The 23,479-nt window shown below is 41.0% G+C and overlaps 1 protein-coding gene across 1 annotated transcript in view; it reads right to left on the bottom strand.

Moving 5' to 3' along the window:
• LOC134609309 (transient receptor potential cation channel subfamily A member 1-like) overlaps positions 1-23,479 on the bottom strand; it is a 101,433-nt gene that overhangs the window by 43,536 nt on the left and 34,418 nt on the right. Inside the window, exons 11-13 of the mRNA XM_063452988.1 lie at positions 21,489-21,659; positions 20,297-20,367; positions 2,041-2,211 (exon numbers count right to left, since the gene is read on the bottom strand). Of these exons, the coding sequence (XP_063309058.1) occupies positions 2,041-2,211; positions 20,297-20,367; positions 21,489-21,659 (413 nt within the window). The remainder of the gene's footprint in view (positions 1-2,040; positions 2,212-20,296; positions 20,368-21,488; positions 21,660-23,479) is intronic.

Below are 23,479 nucleotides of genomic sequence, written 5' to 3'. Positions count from 1 at the left end.
TATATAGCGCCAACAGATTCCGTAGTGCTTTACAATATTATGAGAGGGGGGATGTAACTATAAAATAGGACAATTACAAGAAAACTTACAGTAAACGATAGGTTGAAGAGGACCCTGCTCAAACGAGCTTACATTCTATAGGAGGTGGGGTGTAAAACACATTAGGACAGGAGTTTGCAGTCAAATAAGGTGGGCTGCCTTTTAGGAGAGAGCAAGAGACAGGTATGTGAGGTAGAGGTTAGTCTTGGAGGCCATAAGCTTTCCTAAAGAGATGGGTTTTAAGGCATTAATTGTATTAATTCATTTATTCATCCTTTCAGCTTGAAGTGTAACTCTGGTATATAACGTCTCGTTTGTTTTGCTGCATTTATTAAATTGCAAACTGAGTTTATGACATAACTTTCCTAGTTTCATTGTAAAACATGTTTGTTTGTTTTTTTAGAATACTGTGATAACCCTTTGGTTACACTGCAAAACAATGGCGTTTATTCTCTAAACTCTGAATAAAAATCAAAATCAAAATGGCGGCAGCCCTGGCTACCCGCAGGGATTCCATTCCCCCCCTCCCTCCTCAATCACCGCCTAGCCCGAAATAGATCGAGAGCAAAATATAACAAAGTTACTGAGGTGCACTTTGGTCTGGTGTTGTGCCTTTTGTCTGGAGTAATTTAGGCAGGGGACGCTGCTTTACAGCTGGATATTAGACCCACAATGCGCAGCCACTACAATAATTGAGTTAGAGTGTCTTTTGATATGTTCCTTTTGTTTATTTTATTTTACATTTACTAGCCAGGAGTACCCCGTGCCTGCATAAATGACCCACGGACCGGCACATTATTATCCAGCAATTATTAGTATGGGATAGTCCTTTCTTGGCTAGGTCTTGATAACACGCACTCGGATTAGCTCTTGGTTTTCTAAAAAAAAAAAAAAATACTAAGCTATGCCACCTCGAGATGGAAGGTATTTTTGTTTATCCACACTACTGTATATTATTGTATCTGATATGTCTCTTTTGTTTTATAAATGCGTGACCTTGTGCGCTTGTGCGTTGGACATAAATTAAAAAAATAAATTACAAAATCAAAATGGCCAAATTGAGGTTAAAATAGCTGTGTTGTGACTATAGTTGAGTTGGAAATGTGTTTGTTTTTTAAAGGGACACTATAGTCACCCAGACCACTTCAGCTCAATGAAGTGGTCTGGGTGCCATGTCCCCCAGGTTTTAACCCTTCAGATGTAAACATAGCAGTTTCAGAGAAACTGCTATGTTTACATTTGGGATTAATCCAGCCTCTAGTGGCTGTCTTCCTGACAGACGCTTCCCCGACGCGCAATGCGAAAATCGCATTCAGCGTGCAGAACATCCATAGGAAAGCATTGAGAAATGCTTTCCTGTGGCCGTTTTTAATGCGCGCGCGGCTCTTGCATTCCGCTCCACTAGGGAGTTAACGTCGGCGGGGGAGGAGCGGCCTGGCACTAGATTAAACTAAGTAACTGAAGGGGTTTTAACCCCTTCAGCTCCAAGGGAAGGGGCCCTGTGGGTGGGGGGGGGGGGACCTAAGGGTTATATTGTGTCAGGAACCCAAGTTTGCTTTCCTGACACTATAGAGATCCTTTAAGGTTAGTTGTTTAAGTCTGAATTTTAGTTTTGATTTAAATATGCTACAATTAAGAATTTAGTGAATCAGTGCTCCGTCATGGCCAGGCACTGCAGTGCATACTGGGTCTGAGAGACACACTGGACTGGAGAGATTCCACAGGGAGAGTCATCATGCTGACATGTGTGAAACCTCAACATTTCCATTGACGTCTGTCACATTCTTTATTAGCTGACTGTGTCAGATCTCTAGAAAAATTACTTACTTGAGAATAGTTTCACATTTAAAATGCGTGCTTTAATTTTAACCATTAATATTTCCCCAGCTTTACTTTGGTGGTCCGAGATTAAGGATTAAAAGAAATACGACTAATAGCTTCAACCATTTCAGGGAGGTTTGTAATATACAGTTTAAGAAACTCATTTTCTTGTGTACTTACCGGATGGCTCGAGCGTGCTTCATCAGCCGCAACCAAAGGAAAATAATGGTGACGGCAAACACACGAACATGAGACGTATGCAGGTTTGAATTGTTTTTAACAACGATATCCGCGATGTGAGTTAGGATGACGGCGAAAAGTAAAAAGTATACTATCCAATCAAAAACATTCCTGTGGGGAAGAAATACACGGTTACATTTAAATACGCGGCACAGATACGAACATTCTTTTTTCTGTTCCAATACATGCAGTTTTATTTATACAATTCCAATTTATAGGTCACAGCTCACAGTCACTTGCAGTACCAATATCAGCCAGCACTAATTTAAAATGTTTTCTATAGAATGTTATTATTTTTTATTTAGCCTTTACAGCTTGGAGAGCTGAGCAACATATTATTCTATCTAGGAGCCTGGTAGTAAATGATTGAAAAATAAGTATACACATATATACAGTGGGACTTCGGTTTACAAACGCCTCGGTTAACATAATTTGCGGTTTACAAATGAAAACGCATTGAAAATAATGCCTCGGTTTACAAAAATTTTTCGCAATACAAAGCAAGTTTCCCCAGTCCTGGGAGTTTTATAGCACCGCCCCCTGCATGTTGGAGTCTATGGGTTGCACGTGGCGTTGAGTGTGGAGATGTTGGAGCGGATTTTGTATTGAGTTTTGGAGCCATTCTGGAAATTGTTTGCAGTTGTTTTTGGATTTTTGGTGCATTTCTCAAGCTGTGGAAAGGTAGGGAGCTGAGCTTCGTCGTTTGCATGCCTTTTACTGTGTGTTCTGCATTGTTGGTTGGTTGTAATGCCAGCTCATTTTGACTTTTTTCTGATCTCCAGAACGGATTAATTGGTTTTCAATGCATTCCTATTGGAAACCGTGTTTCAGTTTACAAGTTTTTTGCAATAAGAAACGTCCCGGAGAGCGCATTAAATTCGTAAACCGAGGTCCCACTGTATACACACATATATACACAAATAAGTATCCAGTTTATTCTGGATATAGTATGACATATTAAAAAATGGTACCGTGTCACTGATACTCAATTAGAGGAATACTGTAGCACCCAGACCACTTGATCTCAATGAAGTAGTCTGAGTGCTATGTGCCCCCTTATAACACTGAAGTTACATTGCAGGATTAACCTGCGTCTAGTGGCAGTCAGTATAAAAGCCATTGAAAGTGCTATCATAAAGGAGCAGAGTAAAACTAGCCTACAATTGTGTTCCTGTGGGAAGGCATTGGATTGCCTGAAATCATTGATTAACTCAGCCAAAGAGGCGGAGCTTGAGCAGGGAGACCAAAAAAACTAAACCATGCAGACACACACTGACCCGTGCATACACAAACTGACCCGTGCATACAAACACACTGACCCATGCAGACACACACCGACCCATGCAGACACACACTGACCAATGCAGACACACAATGGCCGTGCATACAAACACACCGACCAATGCAGACACACACTGACCCATGCAGACAAACACTGACCCATGCAGACACACACACTGACCAATGCAGACACACACACACTGACCCATGCAGACACACACACTGACCAATGCAGACACACAATGACCCGTGCATACAAACACACCCACCAATGCAGACACACACCGACCCATGCAGACACACACACTAAACCATGCAGAAGGTTTATAAAAAATGTATAACCTTATCCACAAAATTCCATTCAGCAATAACGCTGCAATGTTATTCTTAATAAAGCCCTTTCAGTAATTTATTTGCCATTCAACTCCTTAAATCTGTCGGTTTTGGAAATGTCATAATACAGTCTTATATATTTATGAATAATCCTTTGAGTTTGCCAATTATGTAGCTCTATTTTCCATAATACTGATTGCATTTTTTGTATGTCTTTATACAGGTCATTACTTTTGATATGTTTTTATTTATACAGTTGTAATCAAAATTACTCACCCCCATTGAAAATCAGGTTTATTGTCAAAATACTTTCAGCTGTTTGCAATAAACAAATTAAACAAAAGCAATTGAAATAGCTAAACACACGAATACTTCACATGGTTTTCCCAAATTTAACTGAAAATGCAACTTAAAGGGACACTATAGTCACCTGAACAACTTTAGCTTAATAAAGCAGTTTTGGTGTATAGAACATGCCCCTGCAGCCTCACTGCTCAATCCTCTGCCATTTAGGAGTTAAATCCCTTTGTTTATGAACCCTAGTCACACCTTCCTGCATGTGACTTGCACAGCCTTCCATAAACACTTCCTGTAAAGAGAGCCCTATTTAGGCTTTCTTTATTGGAAGTTCTGTTTAATTAAGATTTTCTTATCCCCTGCTATGTTAATAGCTTGCTAGACCCTGCAGGAGCCTCCTGTATGTGATTAAAGTTCAATTTAGAGATTGAGATACAATTATTTAAGGTAAATTACATCTGTTTGAAAGTGAAACCAGTTTTTTTTTTCATGCAGGCTCTGTCAATCATAGCCAGGGGAGGTGTGGCTAGGGCTGCATAAACAGAAACAAAGTGATTTAACTCCTAAATGACAGTGAATTGAGCAGTGAAATTGCAGGGTAATGATCTATACACTAAAACTGCTTTATTTAGCTTAAGTAATTTAGGTGACTATAGTGTTCCTTTAAAATGACTTTTCCAGTCCCCAAATCATTCATCCCCTGCATGGCAAGCATCTTTAGAACTTAGTAGAGCATCCTTTTGCTGTTATGACCTGCTGCAAACGAGATGTATAGCCAGACCATTGCTCATGAACCTCCAGTTCAGTAATATTCTTGGGTTTGCGAGCTGCAACCGCCTTCTTCAAATCAAGTCAGGTGACTGTGATGGCCACTGTAGAATTTTCCAGGAATTCTTCTGCAATTTGAGTTATGATTGGGATTATTGTCTTGTTGGAAGGTACAATGATGCCCCAGCTTCCTCAAAGACAGCACAACATTTTCTCCTAGGATTTCCTGAAACTTCAATGAACCCATCTTGCCTTCCACACTCTGCGGGTTTTCAGTGCCAGAGGTTGCAAAGCAGCCCCAGAGCATCACCGATCCCCCACCATGCTTAACTGTAGGTAGAGTATTCTTTTCAGTACATGTTTAATTTTTCTTCCTCCAGACATACCGCTGATACATTGGGCAAAAAAGTTCCAGTTTTCTTACATCGCTCCACAGGTCAGAATCCCCAAATTGCTGAGTCTTATTTATAAGACTTTGAGTGTATTGGTGCCAACTTTTCTTGTACTTTTGGGTCATTGGTGGTGTACCTCTTGGTGTTCTGGTATGGAAACCTTCTGCGTTTAGTACACGCCTTACTGTGCTCCTTGAAACCTCAGTCCCTTTTGCTACCAAGTCTTGCTGCAAGTCTTTTGCAGTCAATCAAGGATTTTTCACAACCTGCCTTCTTAGAAAATCTGGTTGCAGCCATGGATAGCTTCCCTTTTTCTGCTCCCTCGAGGTAGTGTAACTACTGTTCCTTCATCTTGGAACTTGGGAACTATGTGTCCAATGTTGTCTCTAGGAACATTCAGTGCCTTCGCTATCTTTTTGTATCCTGCTCCTTGTTTGTGAAGGGCAATGATCTCTTGTGGACCATTCTTTTGCCATATTTGTAACATACAATCAAACATGACACTTAAAAAAACTCTAGCCAGTTCAGGTATTAAAAGTGTTCCAGCTCAAGCACATGTGGTGCAACTAATGAAGCCCTTGATTCGTTGCATAAGGTGTGCTTGAGACAACACCTGTTTTGCATATGTGTGCTGTTGTGAGGGATTCTATTTAGGGTGTTGAATAATTTCAAGACTTGAAATTCTAAATTGTATTTTCAGTTGAATTTGGGAAAACCGATTGAAGTCTTCATTATGCTGGGCTATTTCAATTGGTTTTGTTTGATTTGTTCATTGTAAACAGCTGAAAGTCTGTAGATTTTGACAATAAACCTGATTTGCAAAGGGGATTAAAAAAAATATGATTACAACTGTGCATTACTCTTGTATAATATCTGAGTGTTAAAATGTTCCACCTCTGCCACGCTCATCTCTATATTTCATATCTCTATCTGGTTGATAATAATTTCACTTCTGCACTCATGGGATTTTTCTTGTTTGCCTCAGCCTCTATACCTCCCGTTTCCCTGTCCTCGGTTTAATCAAGATGCAGGGATATGCTGGTAATTGATGACACAGTGAGTAATAGCGGCGGCAAGGGAACAAAGTGTCTTAAAATAGTTTACACAAACATGCTGCCCCAAAATATCCTGTCAGTCATGCCCGTCCTTAGGGAGTGATGAATGGGGCACTTGCCCAACAGTCACTTTTGATCTGTTTTGCGAGCAGCATTGAAGTAGTGGACATCAACTTTCCTGGTCCATCAACGTCCATGGGAAGGTTCTTTTAGAGCCCATATTCTACTTAAAACATCCGAGTTGGAATTTGAACTTTTTTTTTGCATGATTTTAACAGCATGTGACAGCAGCAACAAGGGAACCAAGCTTTCAGCCAGATAAGGTCCACCAAAAGATAGGAATTAACAGCATGTCTTCTTATGATTAAAAGCAATGCAACTCAAAACATGTAAGATATTTATGCTCTGATCCATACACTGCGCCATGGGTATATTTTAGGAAGACAGAATAAAATAAGATATTACTTTCATTGATTTATTTGGCGTGTTCTTATTCCGGCATACATGTCTATATATTCTATAACTTTTACATATCCATTGGAACGTTTTTTAAGCATACTTTGAATTTATTTAAAATTACCCTATAACCCATTGTAGTGTTTATGGTGCTGGCAGACTGCTGGCGTCATTCCTCTTTCTTTTCAAGAGGTTAGGCGCAAATCAAGTGTTCTATATGTGCTTACAAGCCTGGCGCCTCGCTCACCGTGTTGCTAATGTGGAGGTTACATTTCCTCATTGACAAAGTAAATTTTGGCCAAATTAGACAGAGCATGTCAGCTGATACTCTCAGCCCATCAATATTGTCCTAATTTAAATTAAATTGACAGCGACAATGTGAAAATGAAACAAGGGTATGGGCAGAGAGCGGCTGGGGAACCCTGCGTTTGTGTAGAATCACTTGAAAACTGTTTGATAAACAACTATGGTAACCACTATGGTAACCACAGCCTGCTAGGACCATAACCACTACAACTTGTTGTAGTGGTTATAGTGCTTAGAGTATCTTTTTAGTGCAAAATATTAGCCGCTGAACACATATTAAATCTAATAATAATAATAATAATCAACAGATATCAACTTATGTACCCTTAAGACGGGAGTTACAAGGTTCCTACAGAGAATGCAAAAACCCACCTTTAGCATTGAATAGGTTAAACCAACATCTGGATCACAAATAATTGTTAGAGTTACTATGACACAAATGTAATACAAAACAGACAGAAAGGAAACATTTCTTTAGGAGGAAGAGCAGAAATGCTGTGAATGACCTACTGGGCATAATCAAAGGCATAATGGCCCATCAAAAATTAATTAGATTCTGGCCTCAGGGAAATGTATTATTGAATGAAAAGAATTTAATGGACACAGTTGCCTCTATTTTTAAACAATGTATAATTGAGAATTGGGTTGCAGATAAGCAATACAATAGCCCACAGCAGAAGGGAGGTTTAAGCATCTACGTGACAGAAAATGCTCAGTACTCTCTTCTGCAATGCTCTATTGGAGCTCACTTGAAACAATATTTTTCTAAATGCGTTGCCCTCCTTCTATTGCCCATTTGCTTTCTATGATACAGTAAGGGCCTTCAACCCGTGTTAATGCTGTCCACTTGCTAAGATCATTGGGAGTTATGACACCCCCATTGCCACCTTTCAACTACTGTACCCACCAGTGGAGGATCCAGAGCATTATCTCGGGAGGGGCATTCATAGATTATTTAAAGAAACAATCCATGCACAATAACCACTACAGCTCTCTGTAGTGGTTATGGTGCCTGGAGTGCTGTGGCGCCCTTCCAGAGTAAATAGTCAAAGCGTTTAAGAACATTTTGACAATTTACCTGGGGTCTGCCAGTATAGGGTCTGTAGTAGGGGATAAGGCCTCCAGTAATGTGTGTGTGTGTATGTATGAGGGGTGCAGTATGTGTGTATGGGAGGCAGTGAGTGTGTGAGGGATGCAGGGTGGATATGGGAGGCAGTGTGTGTGTGTACAGGAGGCAGTGCATGTGTGAGGGGTGCAGTGTGTGGTGGGTGCAGTGTGTGTATGTGGGACAGTGTGTGTATGGGGGTGCAGTGGGAGCACTGTGTGTAGGAGGCGCAATGTGTGTTTGTGTGAGGTGTGCTGTGTGTGCATGGGAGTGCAGTGTGTATATTTGGGGTGCAGTGGGAGGACTGTGTGTATGGGGCCAGTGTGTGTATGATGGTGTAGTGGGAGCAGTGTGTGTATGGGAGTGAAATTGGGTAAGTGTGTATATGGGGGTGCAGTGTGTGTGGAGGGGAGAAGTGTGTGTGAGGTTGCAGTGTGTTTATGAGGGTGCAGTGGGGGCAGTGTGTGTGAGGTGCAGTGTGTATGGTGGAGAAGTGTGTGAATTGGGGTACAGTGGGGGACAGCGTGTGTATGGAGAAGAAGTGTGTTTATGGGGGTACAGTGGGGGCAGTGTGTGTATAGGGGAGAAGTGTGTGCATGGGGGTACATTGGTTGTAGTGAGTGCATGGTGTACAGTGCTTGCAGTGTGAGAATGGGGGTGCAGTGGGGGTAGTGTGTGATAGATTATGTATGGGGTGCAGTGGAGGCAGTGTGTGTGGGGTGCAGCGTGTATGGTAGAGAAGTGTATGAATTGGCGGTTCTAGTGGGGAGTGAACTCTAGCCTGCAGCTCCTGAGGCTAGAGTTCACTCTCGCGAGAACGGAGCATTGCCATGGTAACCACGACAATGCTCCGTGCTCGCGAGAGGAGACCCGGCGGAGCTGCAGGCTAGAGCTCACTGGTCTCCTCTCCCTCCCGTGCCGGTAGCCCAGCAAAGTGCCTGCGGAACAGTGAGGAAGATCTCTGATCTCCCTTCCGGTCCATGAAGGCACTTAGCAGGCAGGGCCGGATTAACATAGGGGCTGATGGAGCTGCAGCTCCAGGCCCAGGCCCATGGAATAGGCCCATTTAAAAAAAAAAAAAAGAAATGTACTTTTTTTTTTTTTTACACACACTACCCTTAGGTTTGCCACCTGACTGGTATTTTACCAGCACAGCCGGTATTTGAGGCTGCCTGGCCGTGCCGGTATTGCAGTAATACCGGCAATACAAATGCAGGTATTTTTCTCAGTATAAACGGAGATTACTCTGTAATACCAGCACCAGCCAGTAGGGGTCACTGTGTGTGGAGAGAGGCAGGGATAGGAAATTACAGCATATCCCTCCCTGCCTCTCTCTACTCACTGATCCGCGGGGGAGCAGCTACACAGCACAGAGAGTCCAGACAGCAGCTTCCAGCCTGTAGAGACAGCCTACAGCTCAGGTAAAGGAAGGATTGGGGGAAAGGCAGCAGAGAGACATGGGGACACTGAGACACTAGGGAACACTGGGAGACACTTGGGGACACTGGTAAACATGGGGACACTGAAACACTAGGGGACACTATGAGATATGGGACACATGGGGACATTGGGAGACACACTGGGACACGGAGACACATGGGACACAGTGTCCCCATGCCTCCAAGCCAGTGCCCCTATTGTCTCAGTGTCCCCTAGTCTCCCAGTGTCTATGTCGCCATGTCTCTCAGTGTCCCTAGTGTCTCAGTGTCCCCATGTCTCCCAGTGTCCCCAAATGTCTGTGTCCCCATGTCTCCCAGTGTCCACATGTCTCCCAGCCAGTCCCCCTAGTGTCTCAGTGTCCCCATATCTCCTAGTATCCCTATGTCTCCCAGCCAGTGTCTCTAGTGTCTGTTTCCCCATGTCTCCCAGTGTCTGTGTCCCATGTCTCTCAGTGTCCCTAGTGTCCCCAAATGTCCCCATGTCTCCCAGTGTCTCCATGCCTATGTCTCCATGCCTCGCAGCCAGTGTCCCCATGTCTCTCAGTGTCCCTAGTGTCTTAGTGTCCCCATGTCTCCCAGTGTCTCTGTCTCCATGTCTCTGTGTCCCTAGTGTCTGTGTCCCCATTTCTCCCAGTGTCCCCATTGACTTCCTGCTTCACTGGACACAGCTGTTAGGGGGTATGGATTTACTTGAAAGATTAAAGCATAAATTAGAAAGAGATTAGCATAGAGTACGTGTTTTCTTAAGGCTGCATCCTTTGAGTTTCCCTCCAACACCATCTCCATTAGATACTTGACGCTTGAGAGGTATGACTGTTTAAGTGTCTATGGTCGATAAGATTCTTGTCATGACTGCTAGTGTGGTTCGGCACGCAGAACTATGTAACATCTACATAGACAGAACAGAAAATGATAAAACGTAAAACGGTCCTTAGAATGGCCGGACTAATACGTTGAAAACAGAGAATGGTCAAGGGAGCCAGAAATATACAATACCATTTAACAAGCCAAGCCAGGCAAGCCAGGGAAGCCAGGAATCAGAATAGTCCGGAATAGCCAAGGTCAAAATAATGGGAATATCAAAAACAGGACAAGAAAACTCTCAGGATTCAGGAACCAGGAACGAAAACCATGACAGGGTAATAACCTAGGTTAAATCTCCCTCTGGCCTCTGACTGCAGAATGTGAGTGTGTGTGACCCTGGGGGGCAGAGCTATATCTGGCTGCGACCAAGTGTTCGGCACCATCTTGAACCCGGGCAGGCGGCCAGGAGAACCCAGCAGAGTGGCTCCCGACTCGCCACTGAGCAGGTAAGCTAAAGGAATAACTCTTTGTTCTACCAGGTTCCGGTCTGGTGCGACTGCACCTCGTGGCGTGCCGGGGGCCGTGACAATTCAGTAATTAGGCCCCATCATAATTGTCAGCACCAGGCCCACTGGGCTCTTAATCTGGCCCTGTTAGCAGGGCCAGCACTTGGATAGCACTAGCCATGAAGGGGAGAGCATTGGCTCTCGGGGGGAGGGGGGGGCAATTGCCTCAATGCCCCCCCGCCTGGATCCACCACTGTTCCAAAGCCAGATATTTCCTCCTGTGAGTCATTTCTTCACTCCACACCATACATCATTTGGCGGCCACATTCTCCAATGTGTCATTCAGATGTTCTAGCACATTGGAGACCCCCAATACTACCTATATAAGCCCTTCAGACAGACCTGTCTTTACATGGTCATGGTTACTTCAAATATAGCTTCTTATGTTTCTAACCTTTTTGGTATTAACCTAACTGGATTTATGTCCATTTTGTCCTTGGTTATCCAAGATTTCACTTGTTTCTCAAACCTTGTTTCCCACCTCCTAAAACCTCCGATCGAGTACCAGCACTGGCTCAGTCCTCATTTTTCTCCAGAGCACCACAATTATGGAATAACCTCCCAGACACTTTCAAATCTTCCTCCAGGCTAAGATCCTTTAAGAGATCCCTGTCAACATATCTCAATACAAAATGCACCTGTAATCATGGCTGATTATATTTCTTACCTGTTCTGTGTTACATTTATATATCTGTATTTTAATATTGTTTTGTATTTGTAATATTATTGTACCCTTTGTAATAATGGAATGGTTGTTGGCCCAGGACATACTTGAAAATGAGAGATATCTCAATGTGTCCTTCCTGGTTAAATATTTTATAAATAAGTAAATATCCCTTGGCTTGTTTTCTGATTATTCTGGCCTGTACACTGGTACTCAATTTCTCCCTACTATAGGCATGGATTAAACCTGTGCATCTTTAAGTATCCTTTATACACTAACTATCTTATACTCATTCTCACTTTGTCCTAGGAGACATGTGTACCTTAAAGGGACACTGTAGGCACCCATGCCACTTCAGCTCATTGAAGTAGTCTGGGTGCTGTGACTCTTTTGTACTTAGTGCTGCAATGTAAAACAATGTTTACATTGCAGCTCTAAGACTGCCCTCTGTGGCTGTCTAACAGACAGCCACCAGAGGGCTTCCGGGATCCAAACCAACCTTTGGTCGGTTATCTGACGCTGGACGTCCTCACAGACCTCCAGCTTCAGATTTTTCCCATAGGAAACTGAACAATGCTTTCCTATAAGGAGGTCTAATGTGCATGTGTGGCCATTGCCGTGCATGCGCATTAGGTCTCCCCGCCGGCTGACGTCGGCAGGTGAGGAGCGTGGGCGGAAACTGAACAATGCTTTCCTATGAGGAGGTCTAATGTGCATGTGTGGCCATTGCCGCGCATGCGCATTAGGTCTCCCCGCCGGCTGACGTCAGCATGTGAGGAGCGTGGGCGGAGCCTGACCCCGCACCGAGGGAAATCGGTGCTGGATTCAGGTAAGTGGCTGAAGGGTTTGAACCCCTTCAGCCCCGCTGGAGGTGGGACTCGAGGGGGGGGGGGGGGACACCTATTAACCCTATAGTGCCAGGAAAACTGCTTTGTTTTCCTGGCACTATAGGATCCCTTTAACATTTACACTTCACAACAGAAAATCAACCAAGGAGATATTTCACAAATGGGGCAATAATCTGGGTGAGAAAGGGTAATCATTATAAGTATGCCCAAAATGCTCCCAGTGCCTTTGGATTCATAGCAGAACTATAGAAAAAAACATATTCAAAGCAGGTCTATTTAATTTTGTGATAGGGTAATGTCTGGCAAAATGTAGGTATTCTTAAGAATATTTCTTGATCTAAATTTTTATGTCAAAATAAGAGTCTAAGGTTAAGAGACCCTAAGGTTAACACACTTGTTCAGGCCATATCCTGAGTCTTTTAGTAAAAGATATGTTGGGGTTAAATATTTCTTAGCTTACTGCATACAAATCCTACTTTATGCCCTCGAGCTTTCTATATCGTGCCATCTTCGTTGTTTATCTTCCCCTTTGCTCTAACCTGATGAAATCGGAACTCTTTGCTCAAGTTACAAAGGCCAACATTTTGTTGTGTGACATCTTTTTCAACAGCTTAAAACCGCCACTATAAAGCTTTTCAGCAGAGAGAATCAGATAGGTATCAGCAGTCAGATATCGCTGAAACCACTGGATTTAGCGCCTTGGCTACAAGAGACAGCAATCAGGGCTGAAAGACGAACATGTCATACAGTACAAGTGCTGGAGTAGTTTGTTGTGATACAGTCAAGACAAAAAAAAAAAGAAATATTGAAAAATATTCAGCGAGGCAGAGGAGTGTTTGCATATCTTGTACATTACTTAATGCATGTTTTCTATAAGCATGACTTAATTTATTCTAGTAAGGACGTTAGAGATTTATTTACCATCTAGGACAATGTTATGAAAAATCGCAATGATATAATGCATATTTACATAATGATGCAGTAAGGGAATGGAGAGTAGGCCGCTATGTGAGTAAGCGCAAGGTTTAGTCACTAAGATTTTGAATTAATATTTTTGGATAAGCTTTTTAGATATATCTAGAAAAATTCACATAAACTTTAGTAGGACTTCTTTAACCCCTTAAGGACCAAACTTCTGGAATAAAAGGGAATCATGACGTGTCACACACGTCATGTGTCCTTAAGGGGTTAAATAAAACATTTGAAAAGTTATGTAGGTTAGAAGTCAAAACTGTACTAAAATGTGCTGTAGTGGTTATGGTGCTTGGAGTGTTACTTTAAGGCTATCTAAAGATAACTAAATGTATACAATAAAAATAAAAAATAAAAACACATTTATATATAAAATTCTTAAAAACTTCACTCATGTGTAAGACTAGTTTCCTATTATCAGTTTCTGATAACCTTTTCATGTGACAAAATGTTAAAGCTTGCCTTTAACACATGCCACCTGCATTGGATTCTAGAGTCTGTGGTTAGTTTATCAATTGACCTGGGCAAGGTCATTTCTGTTCACTAAATATATAAACTATTTTTTTTATTTATTTCTAAATGAACACAATGTAATACCAGCATCAACAATGAACTACAATCATTGTGATCCAGTGATAAACATTTTCAGATACATCACAAGATAAATGATAATGTTTATCATCAACCAGACAATGAGTGATTTCAAACAGTCATGTGAATACAGTTTGTGTACACCCGGGAAGTGTCCTATAAATGCTGTGGAGATGTTTAGTGCCCTGAGATAGAAGGGAGGCCATACATTGTGCTAACTTGTTACAATTTACATTGAATGTAGTAACTGTATGAGATGTCACAGCTTAGAGTGTCAGCTCCTTTGAGCAGCGCCCTCAGCACTTTCTGTTCTTGTAAATCCAACTTGTCTTGCTGCAGCAAAATATTTGTTAGTCCATCTATTATACAGCGCTGTTGAATATGTTGGTGCTTTATAAATAATATCTGGATAATAGAGAAAGGTTGATATAGGAGGTTACCTATGAGCAGACCTGCGATTTAGTTCAGCTGCACATACAAAAAAACATTAGGATTTGTTTTTGTATTTTCGATCCCCTGCGTAAGGGACTGCCTACAATTTTAAATATTTTGCATTAAAAGTTATGTTTAAAGTAAATCTGGCTCAACACGTGAGTTTTGGATATAATTTTGGTCCTAAAGGGTGCCTGTCCATTATTCTCTTCGTCTGTATATTGTGCAGCTCACAGAGACCTTCTGAGCTCCGGGATCAGAGTGGAGAAGAGAAGTCCAGCATAGAATGCTGGTATAGCAATTGTCAGCAAATTGTGGTGGTATGGGAGCTAATTCAGCTCTGAAAGACTAGAACAATGAGCTGCCGAGCATCTGGGCCCCTGGCAATACGTATCATCGTGACATTGTCAAACATAGGACAGTGACAACTCTATCCATCTCATGATCACAGCTATTTCTATCACAGCAGGAAAAATATCTCTAAATCACGCGTTGCTGTATGATAGGCAGCAAGATGCTATATTGTTCTTCTGATAAAATATTTGATATATAAATAAAGTTAACAAGATGCACAAAGGCAATGTTAGTCTGGTACACACTGTATTCCACATCCCATCGAAATATCTCCACCGTATTTAAATTCTGCAGTCTCCATTTCATAGGTTAACCCGTGAAAATATTGAGATTAAAATTGTGTGTTTAAAAATATAAAGAATCTCTAAGATACGAAAGCAATTTAGTGGTGTATACGTTTACAAACATATCTCGATATGTGTATGCCATTCCTCCAAGATTTACTGGACTGTAATTACCATGGCTGGCTGAGAAAGAGTTACAGTAAACAGGGATGCCAGTGTCCATGTAAGTCAGCAGGTCCACCACTGAACCCCTGGGGTTCTAAGAACGCAGGATTATAGCATGGAATAATAGTACACTGGTATATCCTATATGCTAATGATTTGTGGGAAAAGGTTCTGTAACGATGCTGCAATCATATTAATTCAGCTCCATCGTTGTTTAAAGTAAAGATACATTTTAGATTTATAACACCGATCGACTTATCTCCCAACAATGAACATATCTGTTTTTTTCTAAACTTTTTTTTTTTTTTTTTACTTAAAATTAGTAAATCTTCTTTTCCCATATTCTCTGTAACAAAGTGAATGATGCTGGGAGACATGTAACAAAGATAATAATACAAAAAGAGTGAAAGGTTAAAGTGATGACATGAGAAGAGACAGAATAAAAAGAAAATAATGAGAACGCTAATGGAGAAATTGATAAACTGTGTCAGTCTGACCCAGGCAAGAGCAGGGAGTCAAATGAGGAGACTCCGGAGAAATATTCGGCAATCAGAGAAAATATTGTGGCGCCGACGGGAGACTCAGAAATAGCCCAATATAAATACTAAATGTTTTATCTAAATTATTGTACAAGCATTGCTTGATTGGGCATTGCGTTAACTCTTTTATGTTAAAGGAAGTTGAATATTTTTTAAATTCGGTTATATGTATCTTGTGATGGGTTTAGATTAATTAGATGAAATAATGACACAATGCATTGGAGAACTCTACGGACAATGTAGCATTATGACATTATTATACAGAGTATAAGGTAGTGTAAGCAAATACATTAGCGAAATACAAGAATCGAGTATGTAGGCGAAATGGAACTTGTGCCTCAAAAATTCAAGGAGAGTATGAAAAAGAAAAGCAGACATCAGGAAACAATCCAGTCGTGTAATACAGTCAGATACGTAAAGGGGTAAACAATAACTTTTCTTGAGGTATAAGTATTCAGCAGGATATAAAAAAACAGCAGAAAATAGAACACAATTCAAGAATCATTGGAATCATCAGAATGAAGAGTGGATTATTGATTGGACGTGAGAGAGACATTGATCATGGGCCAGCTGAGGAGGTCAGGGTATCTCCCCAATTGGTCCATTTCCAGACATCGTTGTGTAGTGAGTGTTCTGGTGAGCAGGTGGTGCATGACAGAAGAGGATCTGATGTCATTTTATACCCACGCCTCACACACCACCTTTAGATCTAACAGAAACAATTACTTTCCTGATCTGCCTATATTACGATGCCTTCTGGCCACACTATAGCCATAGTAGATAGGGGGAGAGGGAGGCAAGGCACTGAGTAGTAGTACATTAGCAGAAAAGAATGTTTTGGCTTTTTTGGATGGTCGTTTTTGGAAAGATCGTTTTAGCATGTGTAAGAAAATATGGAGCCTGAAGTGGTAATGTCCAGCCAGTCCAGACAGAGTCCTACATATTCAACATGTATTTGCCAGCATCTGCCTAACCCTAATCCACAAACCTAGGTATATTTAAGGAAGGTATGAGTACCGGTCTTTAAAGTGGCCGGGCTAGCACTGAGATTATAGTCAGAAAGTCTGCAAGCAGACACAGAATAAATGTTAACAATCAGGGATTACAGAGGTACACAGAAATGAGAAACAAGCCATGATCTGGGTTACAGAGAACAAGAATGGTCAGACAAGCCAAGGTCAGAAAAAGGAATAACTAATACACAACGCACTCTCAGATAAACATAAACCACGACAGGGCAAGTAAACAAGGAAAACCAGGAAGTATATAAACCCTGTACTGGTTTGTGATTGGTTACAGAATGCCATCATGTCACAAGTGTGAGAAAGAGTTACATTATAATAGGAGACTAATGGGAGGGTTCCAAGTCATATTTGATGTCACAATGAGGCAACAGGAAGTTAGGGAGGAGTGGGTGTGCATCAGAACACAGAAGAGACATCACTTTTGTGAGGAACATGTATTGTGACAGTGTTACTAAAAATGAAACAGTGATTAAGACTTATAATTTATGCTAGTCCACAGGATCCGTAGAACTGGGTTTGATGATGTGGTAAGAGAGCAGATGACACATCATCAGAGATAGTGGGTATCAGACAGTGGATAATATATTGATAAGTCTTTCATTCTTGCAATTACGGAGGAAGTCAAACAACACATTCCCTTCTCATCCTTCATGCCCACCTCCTCATCTGATAATGCCACATTACCTCTAACAGCTTAACTCTGTATATATTGATCTAAATCTGCTTTAGAGCCAGAAAGTAATGCAAATCAATATGGGGTTGGTAAAGATTGTTGTACCTTCTCATTTGCTAAAGCAAGAAAATGTATATCTCCATCATGTTCCGGTGAGTTCCTCAGTAAGATGCAGACTGAGAATGCAGGCCACCTACCCGGACTATCACTGTAAAGCAGGTTTTATGGCCCAGTATACAGGACCACTTACTATCAGCCAAGGAGAGGGAGGTTTATGGAGCAAGGGAACTGATATAAACACAGAGCTTCTTCTACAGGCTACAACAGCAACATGAAATGCCCAGTATGGTAGAGATGCTTAGTTTTAGTCAGGCAATTGTACTTACTGTAGGTGAGCATTATGCCCCTAATTTATTTTTAAATTAAAACTGAGCAGACTGGCATCATTTTCTTTTATAGGTATCTCAACACAGCAATATACACACAAACTTGCTGTTATATCCCAAGTTAATATGTTAGCTATCCATGGCACATTCCATATGAATTGGACACTATTTAAAAAACAATTATATCGTTTACGAACAAGCAACAGTTATGACTGGCGTTTTCATGGGAAATGGGCAGAATAAATAGATAGAGATATTATTTATCATTTAAAGCAACCTCTCTTTCCTTAATGCTATAAATCATGTATGTAACTACTGAACTTTTGTATATTTATTTCATCTTTATTTTTCTTTTATTTTGCCTATTCAGCAAGATCTGTTATTCTATAGCAGGGGTAGGCAACCTTTTAGCAGCACTGTGCCGATATAGGATTGTGATGTCCCGTAGCGTGCCGGTCCTATTTTTTTTATAAATCGAGGTGTGTATGCCGACGTATTCTGCTTGTTATTTTTACTGTAATTGCTTTGTATCGTTGTATTTGTGCGTATATATGCAGGGCTGTCTTTAATAATGACTGGACCCTGGGCAAAGCATTTGCTTAGGGCCCCCTGGACCCTGTCCCCCCTTCCCAGGCATGCAATCACGTCCTCCACTTTAACACAGTGGCGGACCTAAAGTAGAGAGGTGCAAGAATTCTTGGCGGTCTCCCTGTTGCACGGGTGATTAAAAGGTAGATCCCCATCTGTCGTGCAACTCCAGAATAGCATTGACAGCTGGGGCTCGACCATTTACTCATGTTTGCAGGTCTGTTTTTAGCACTAAGCAGTTTTTGTGTGTTTTTGTGGAATATGTTTGTATGTGGTGTTGGCGTGATTGCAAACGCCGGCACACAGGCACACAGGCATACCGACATACCGACACACCGACACACACACTGACACAGACATACACTTTAAAACTCACCCTCCAGTTTCCTACCTTTCCTGCTGGTGGCTGAAGGCGTTGGGAGTTGGGGTCTAGAGCTCTTGGCCAGCCCCCCTCCAATCTGCCTACTCTTCTTTCCTGCGCGCTCCTCTCTTTGTGGGAGGAAGTGATGCGTGGCCGTCACTTCCTCCCAGTCTGCTGCCGTAAAGCAAGGGGCCCACTCACGCTGTTAAAGCACCTCAGCGTGTGACCGGGTCCCTGCTGACAGAAGCCCAGCGGGTGGTCCTTTGTGCATGGGCCACCCGGTGGGCCTCCTTAGTGTGCAGATTACCAGCCTGAGGGTTAGAAATAGTTGAGGCCAGCAGGGCTCACGGTGCAGCTGCCCAGTTTGCCCCGCGTTAAAGAAGGCCCTGCGTATATGAGCTATTATATTGTTTATGTTCATGAGTAGTTTATGGTATTGTGTATGATACATATGAATGTAAGCTGTGTATGGGTGCTGCTTGTGGAATTGTGTGTGTGTGGATGGATATGTCACAGTGTGTGTGTTTGGTAGTGTGTGGGGGCTGTTTGGGGTATTGCATGTGGGGTTGTGTGCATGTATGTGGATTGTTAGTGGTGTTTCGTTTGTGCGGATTGTGTGTATGTTTGTGTGTGGGCTGTCCGTATTATTTGTGTGAAGGGAGGGTTATTCTGCATTTCTGTGTATATCTAGCAGTGTGGGTGGCTTCCCTGGGTTCCAGTGGGGACTAGTCCGGCAGGTACATGTCAAGGACAGGAGCTGCAACAGCAACTGCGAGCTGCTCTACTACAGAGTGGCTTCCTATTCACAAGTGCTGGGAGGAAGTAATCGGAGATCACTACCTCTACGTGCTGCAATGCATAAATTGAGGATTGTCCTTCACCACCTTTTCGGATTAGCAGATATATGAAGTTTTACTGGGACTCCTGATAGGCCAGAGCCTGTTTGGCTCTAGCAGCCTTGAGTGCCGTGCAAAGACACCTCGAGTGCCGTGCATGGCACTAGTGCCGTAGGTTGCCTACCCCTGTTCTATAGAAACAGCTAGTGATTTCACTTTCTTTACAATGACGAAACACGTCACATATTTTTTCGTATCTACATTTTTTGTTGTTGTTGAATTACGAACCATCATGAGTTCTTGAGTTAAATTATTGTAAGCACCTATTTGCTTCTTACAATGTTTAATTGTCACTAGTTCCAGAAAGGTGCCATAATAAGGTGCATTACGGAAATAGCGTTATATGGATTTCTTGTCTCTCAGCCCCTTAAAGATTCAGACTGGAGAGGTAAGAACAAAGAAAAGGCACCTTTCTGTAATCCTCTCTTGAAGTCACGAGTAAATTGATACTTGGTGGATACATCTCAGAGTATGGTGTATTAACATTCCACCTCACACGTAAAGTTACTACACTAAGTGATCAACACCATACAGCAAATTGATTTAAGACTGTAATCCCACAAAAGACAGAAGGTCTTTGTTAATGTTTAAACATTAGGCATTAAGGTCAACATACCAGAAGTCCTTTAGGTAAGCTGTGTTCATTCCCTGTAAGTCTTCCACTCCTTTCTGTAGATATTCTTTTTCCTAAAACAGTAGGCTTCAAGCGTTATTCAGTATATGTGGATTGAAACATTTTACAGGAGACAATCATATAACTTCTCTGCAAATGAAAGTCTTGAAAGGAAGGTCAGGTTTTTCCATATTATAAGGGCACAAAAAAAAACTCAGATGGGAACTAAGGCAGATATTACACACCACCTTCTCGCAATACCAAATTATATCAGTGATCAACTGACACTCTCAGTCAATCACAGCTGCCCATGACTGCTCTGGCTAATGCTTCCTTATTAGCCCAAGCAGTACAGAGCTACTATTGGGGCCTCTCGTTTAACATTGGTTTAACAATGAACAGAAGGACAGCAACAGAGGACTCCAGGCACTATACCCAGTCCTGTAGAACTACAACTACCATAATGCTTTGACAGCCATTAGAATGGCAAAGCATCATGGAAGTTGCAGTTCTAAAACATCTGGGGATCTGTCATTTTACCCACCTATGCTATAACCACGTCAATGAGATGAGGCAGTTACGGTGACCACAGTAACACTGTTGTTCAGTTTTGACACTTTCCTCTTCTTGATAAGAACACTCCGGGCTATAACTCTCAAATTCTGTAGATTCCAGGCAGGACATCTGAGATCTCTGGCCAGAAGAGTGCAGGTCTAGGAACAACTTAAATACTGTGCAGAACCCTCATATGTATTTATATTGAGGTATATTTTAAATATAAACATATATATATAAATATGTTTATATGTATTCATTTTGATATATATTTTAAATTGATATTAATGTTTTAGGCCATCATAAAAATATAGCTCTGAAGTTAACGGCAACATTTGTACAAAAACAGATAATTTGCAGAAATGTTTCAACTTAGCAGTGGTCACGGCTTGGCTTTTTTATCCTTATTTTGCAATTCGGATTTAAATTTGTTACAATTTGGAGATCAGTGAATAGCCCAGTCTGTGTTTAGAGGATAAGCCCCTTTGATAGTGCGTCCTGCCTAGTTGACCCCTTTCATCCTGAGTGTCGGTTTCACTTTGCCGCTTACTGCTGTTTCTTTCTGAAACTCCGTTGTTTAACTTGTCGAGTAACTCTGTACATTTTCAAAGTGTGTTTTAAGGGCGAACATGAAATGTACCTCAGGCCACATTGGATGACTGAATTTCAGGTCTTTTTCAAGTTCCCTCTTCCTCCATTCTTTCCAGAGTTTGGATTTGATCTTTGATTGATAGATCTCTTTAAACTCCTCCACAATCTGATACAATGTAAGACCCAGCGCTATAAAAATCACAATTATTCTCCAGCTGTCCTAAAGGTTATAAAACAGAACAGGAGATAATACAAAATCAAAAGCAAACGAACACAAAATCAAAAACAAACCCCCACAAAATCACAAGACAAAACACAAAATCAAAAACAAACCCCCACAAAATCACAAGACCAAACACAAACCAACACAAAATCAAAATCAAACCCCCACATAATCAAAAGACACACCAACAAAAAACAAAAACAAACCCCCACAAAATCAAAAGACAAACCAACGCAAAATCCCCAAAACAAACAACACAAAATCAAAAGACAAAACACAAAATCAAAAACAAACCCCCACAAAATCACAAGACAAAACACAATATCAAAAACAAACCCCCACAAAATCACAAGACCAAACACAAACCAACAAAAAATCAAAAACAAACCCCCACAAAATCAAAAGACATAACACAAACCAGCACAAAATCAAAAGACAAACCATTGCAAAATCCCCCAAAAAAACAAACACAAAATCAAAAGACAAAACAAAAAATCAAAAACAAACCCCCACAAAATCACAAGACCAAACACAAACCAACACAAAATCAAAATCAAACCCCCACAAAATCAAAAGACACACCAACAAAAAAACAAAAACAAACCACCACAAAATCAAAAGACAAACCAATGCAAAATCCCCAAAACAAACAACACAAAATCAAAAGACAAAACACAAAATCAAAAGACAAACCAACACAAAATCAAAAACAAACCCCCACAAAATCACAAGACAAAACACAATATCAAAAACAAACCCCCACAAAATCAAAAGACATAACACAAACCAGCACAAAATCAAAAGACAAACCATCGCAAAATCCCCGAAACAAACCAACACAAAATCAAAAGACAAAACACAAAATCAAAAACAAACCCCCACAAAATCACAAGACAAAACACAAAATCAAAAACAAACCCCCACAAAATCACAAGACCAAACACAAACCAACAAAAAATCAAAAACAAACCCCCACAAAATCAAAAGACATAACACAAACCAGCACAAAATCAAAAGACAAACCAACGCAAAATCCCCAAAACAAACTAACACAAAATCAAAAGACAAAACACAAAATCAAAAACAAACCCCCACAAAATCACAAGACAAAACACAAAATCAAAAACAAACCCCCACAAAATCACAAGACAAAATACAAAATCAAAAGACACACCAACAAAAAAACAAAAACAAACCCCCACAAAATAAAAAGACAAACCAACGCAAAATCCCCAAAACAAACAACACAAAATCAAAAACAAACCCCCACAAAATCACAAGACAAAACACAAAATCAAAAACAAACCCCCACAAAATCACAAGACCAAACACAAACCAACACAAAATCAAAATCAAACCCCCACATAATCAAAAGACACACCAACAAAAAACAAAAACAAACCCCCACAAAATCAAAAGACAAACCAACGCAAAATCCCCAAAACAAACAACACAAAATCAAAAGACAAAACACAAAATCAAAAACAAACCCCCACAAAATCATAAGACAAAACACAAAATCATAAGACAAAACACAATATCAAAAACAAACCCCCACAAAATCACAAGACCAAACACAAACCAACAAAAAATAAAAAACAAACCCCCACAAAATCAAAAGACATAACACAAACCAGCACAAAATCAAAAGACAAACCAACGCAAAATCCCCAAAACAAACCAACACAAAATCAAAAGACAAAACAAAAAATCAAAAACAAACCCCCACAAAATCACAAGACCAAACACAAACCAACACAAAATCAAAATCAAACCCCCACAAAATCAAAAGACACACCAAAAAAAAAAAAAAACAC

The sequence above is a fragment of the Pelobates fuscus genome, chromosome 4, assembly GCF_036172605.1.
Source record: "Pelobates fuscus isolate aPelFus1 chromosome 4, aPelFus1.pri, whole genome shotgun sequence".
NCBI lineage: Eukaryota > Metazoa > Chordata > Amphibia > Anura > Pelobatidae > Pelobates > Pelobates fuscus.
This window is presented reverse-complemented; position numbering and strand designations above follow the sequence as displayed.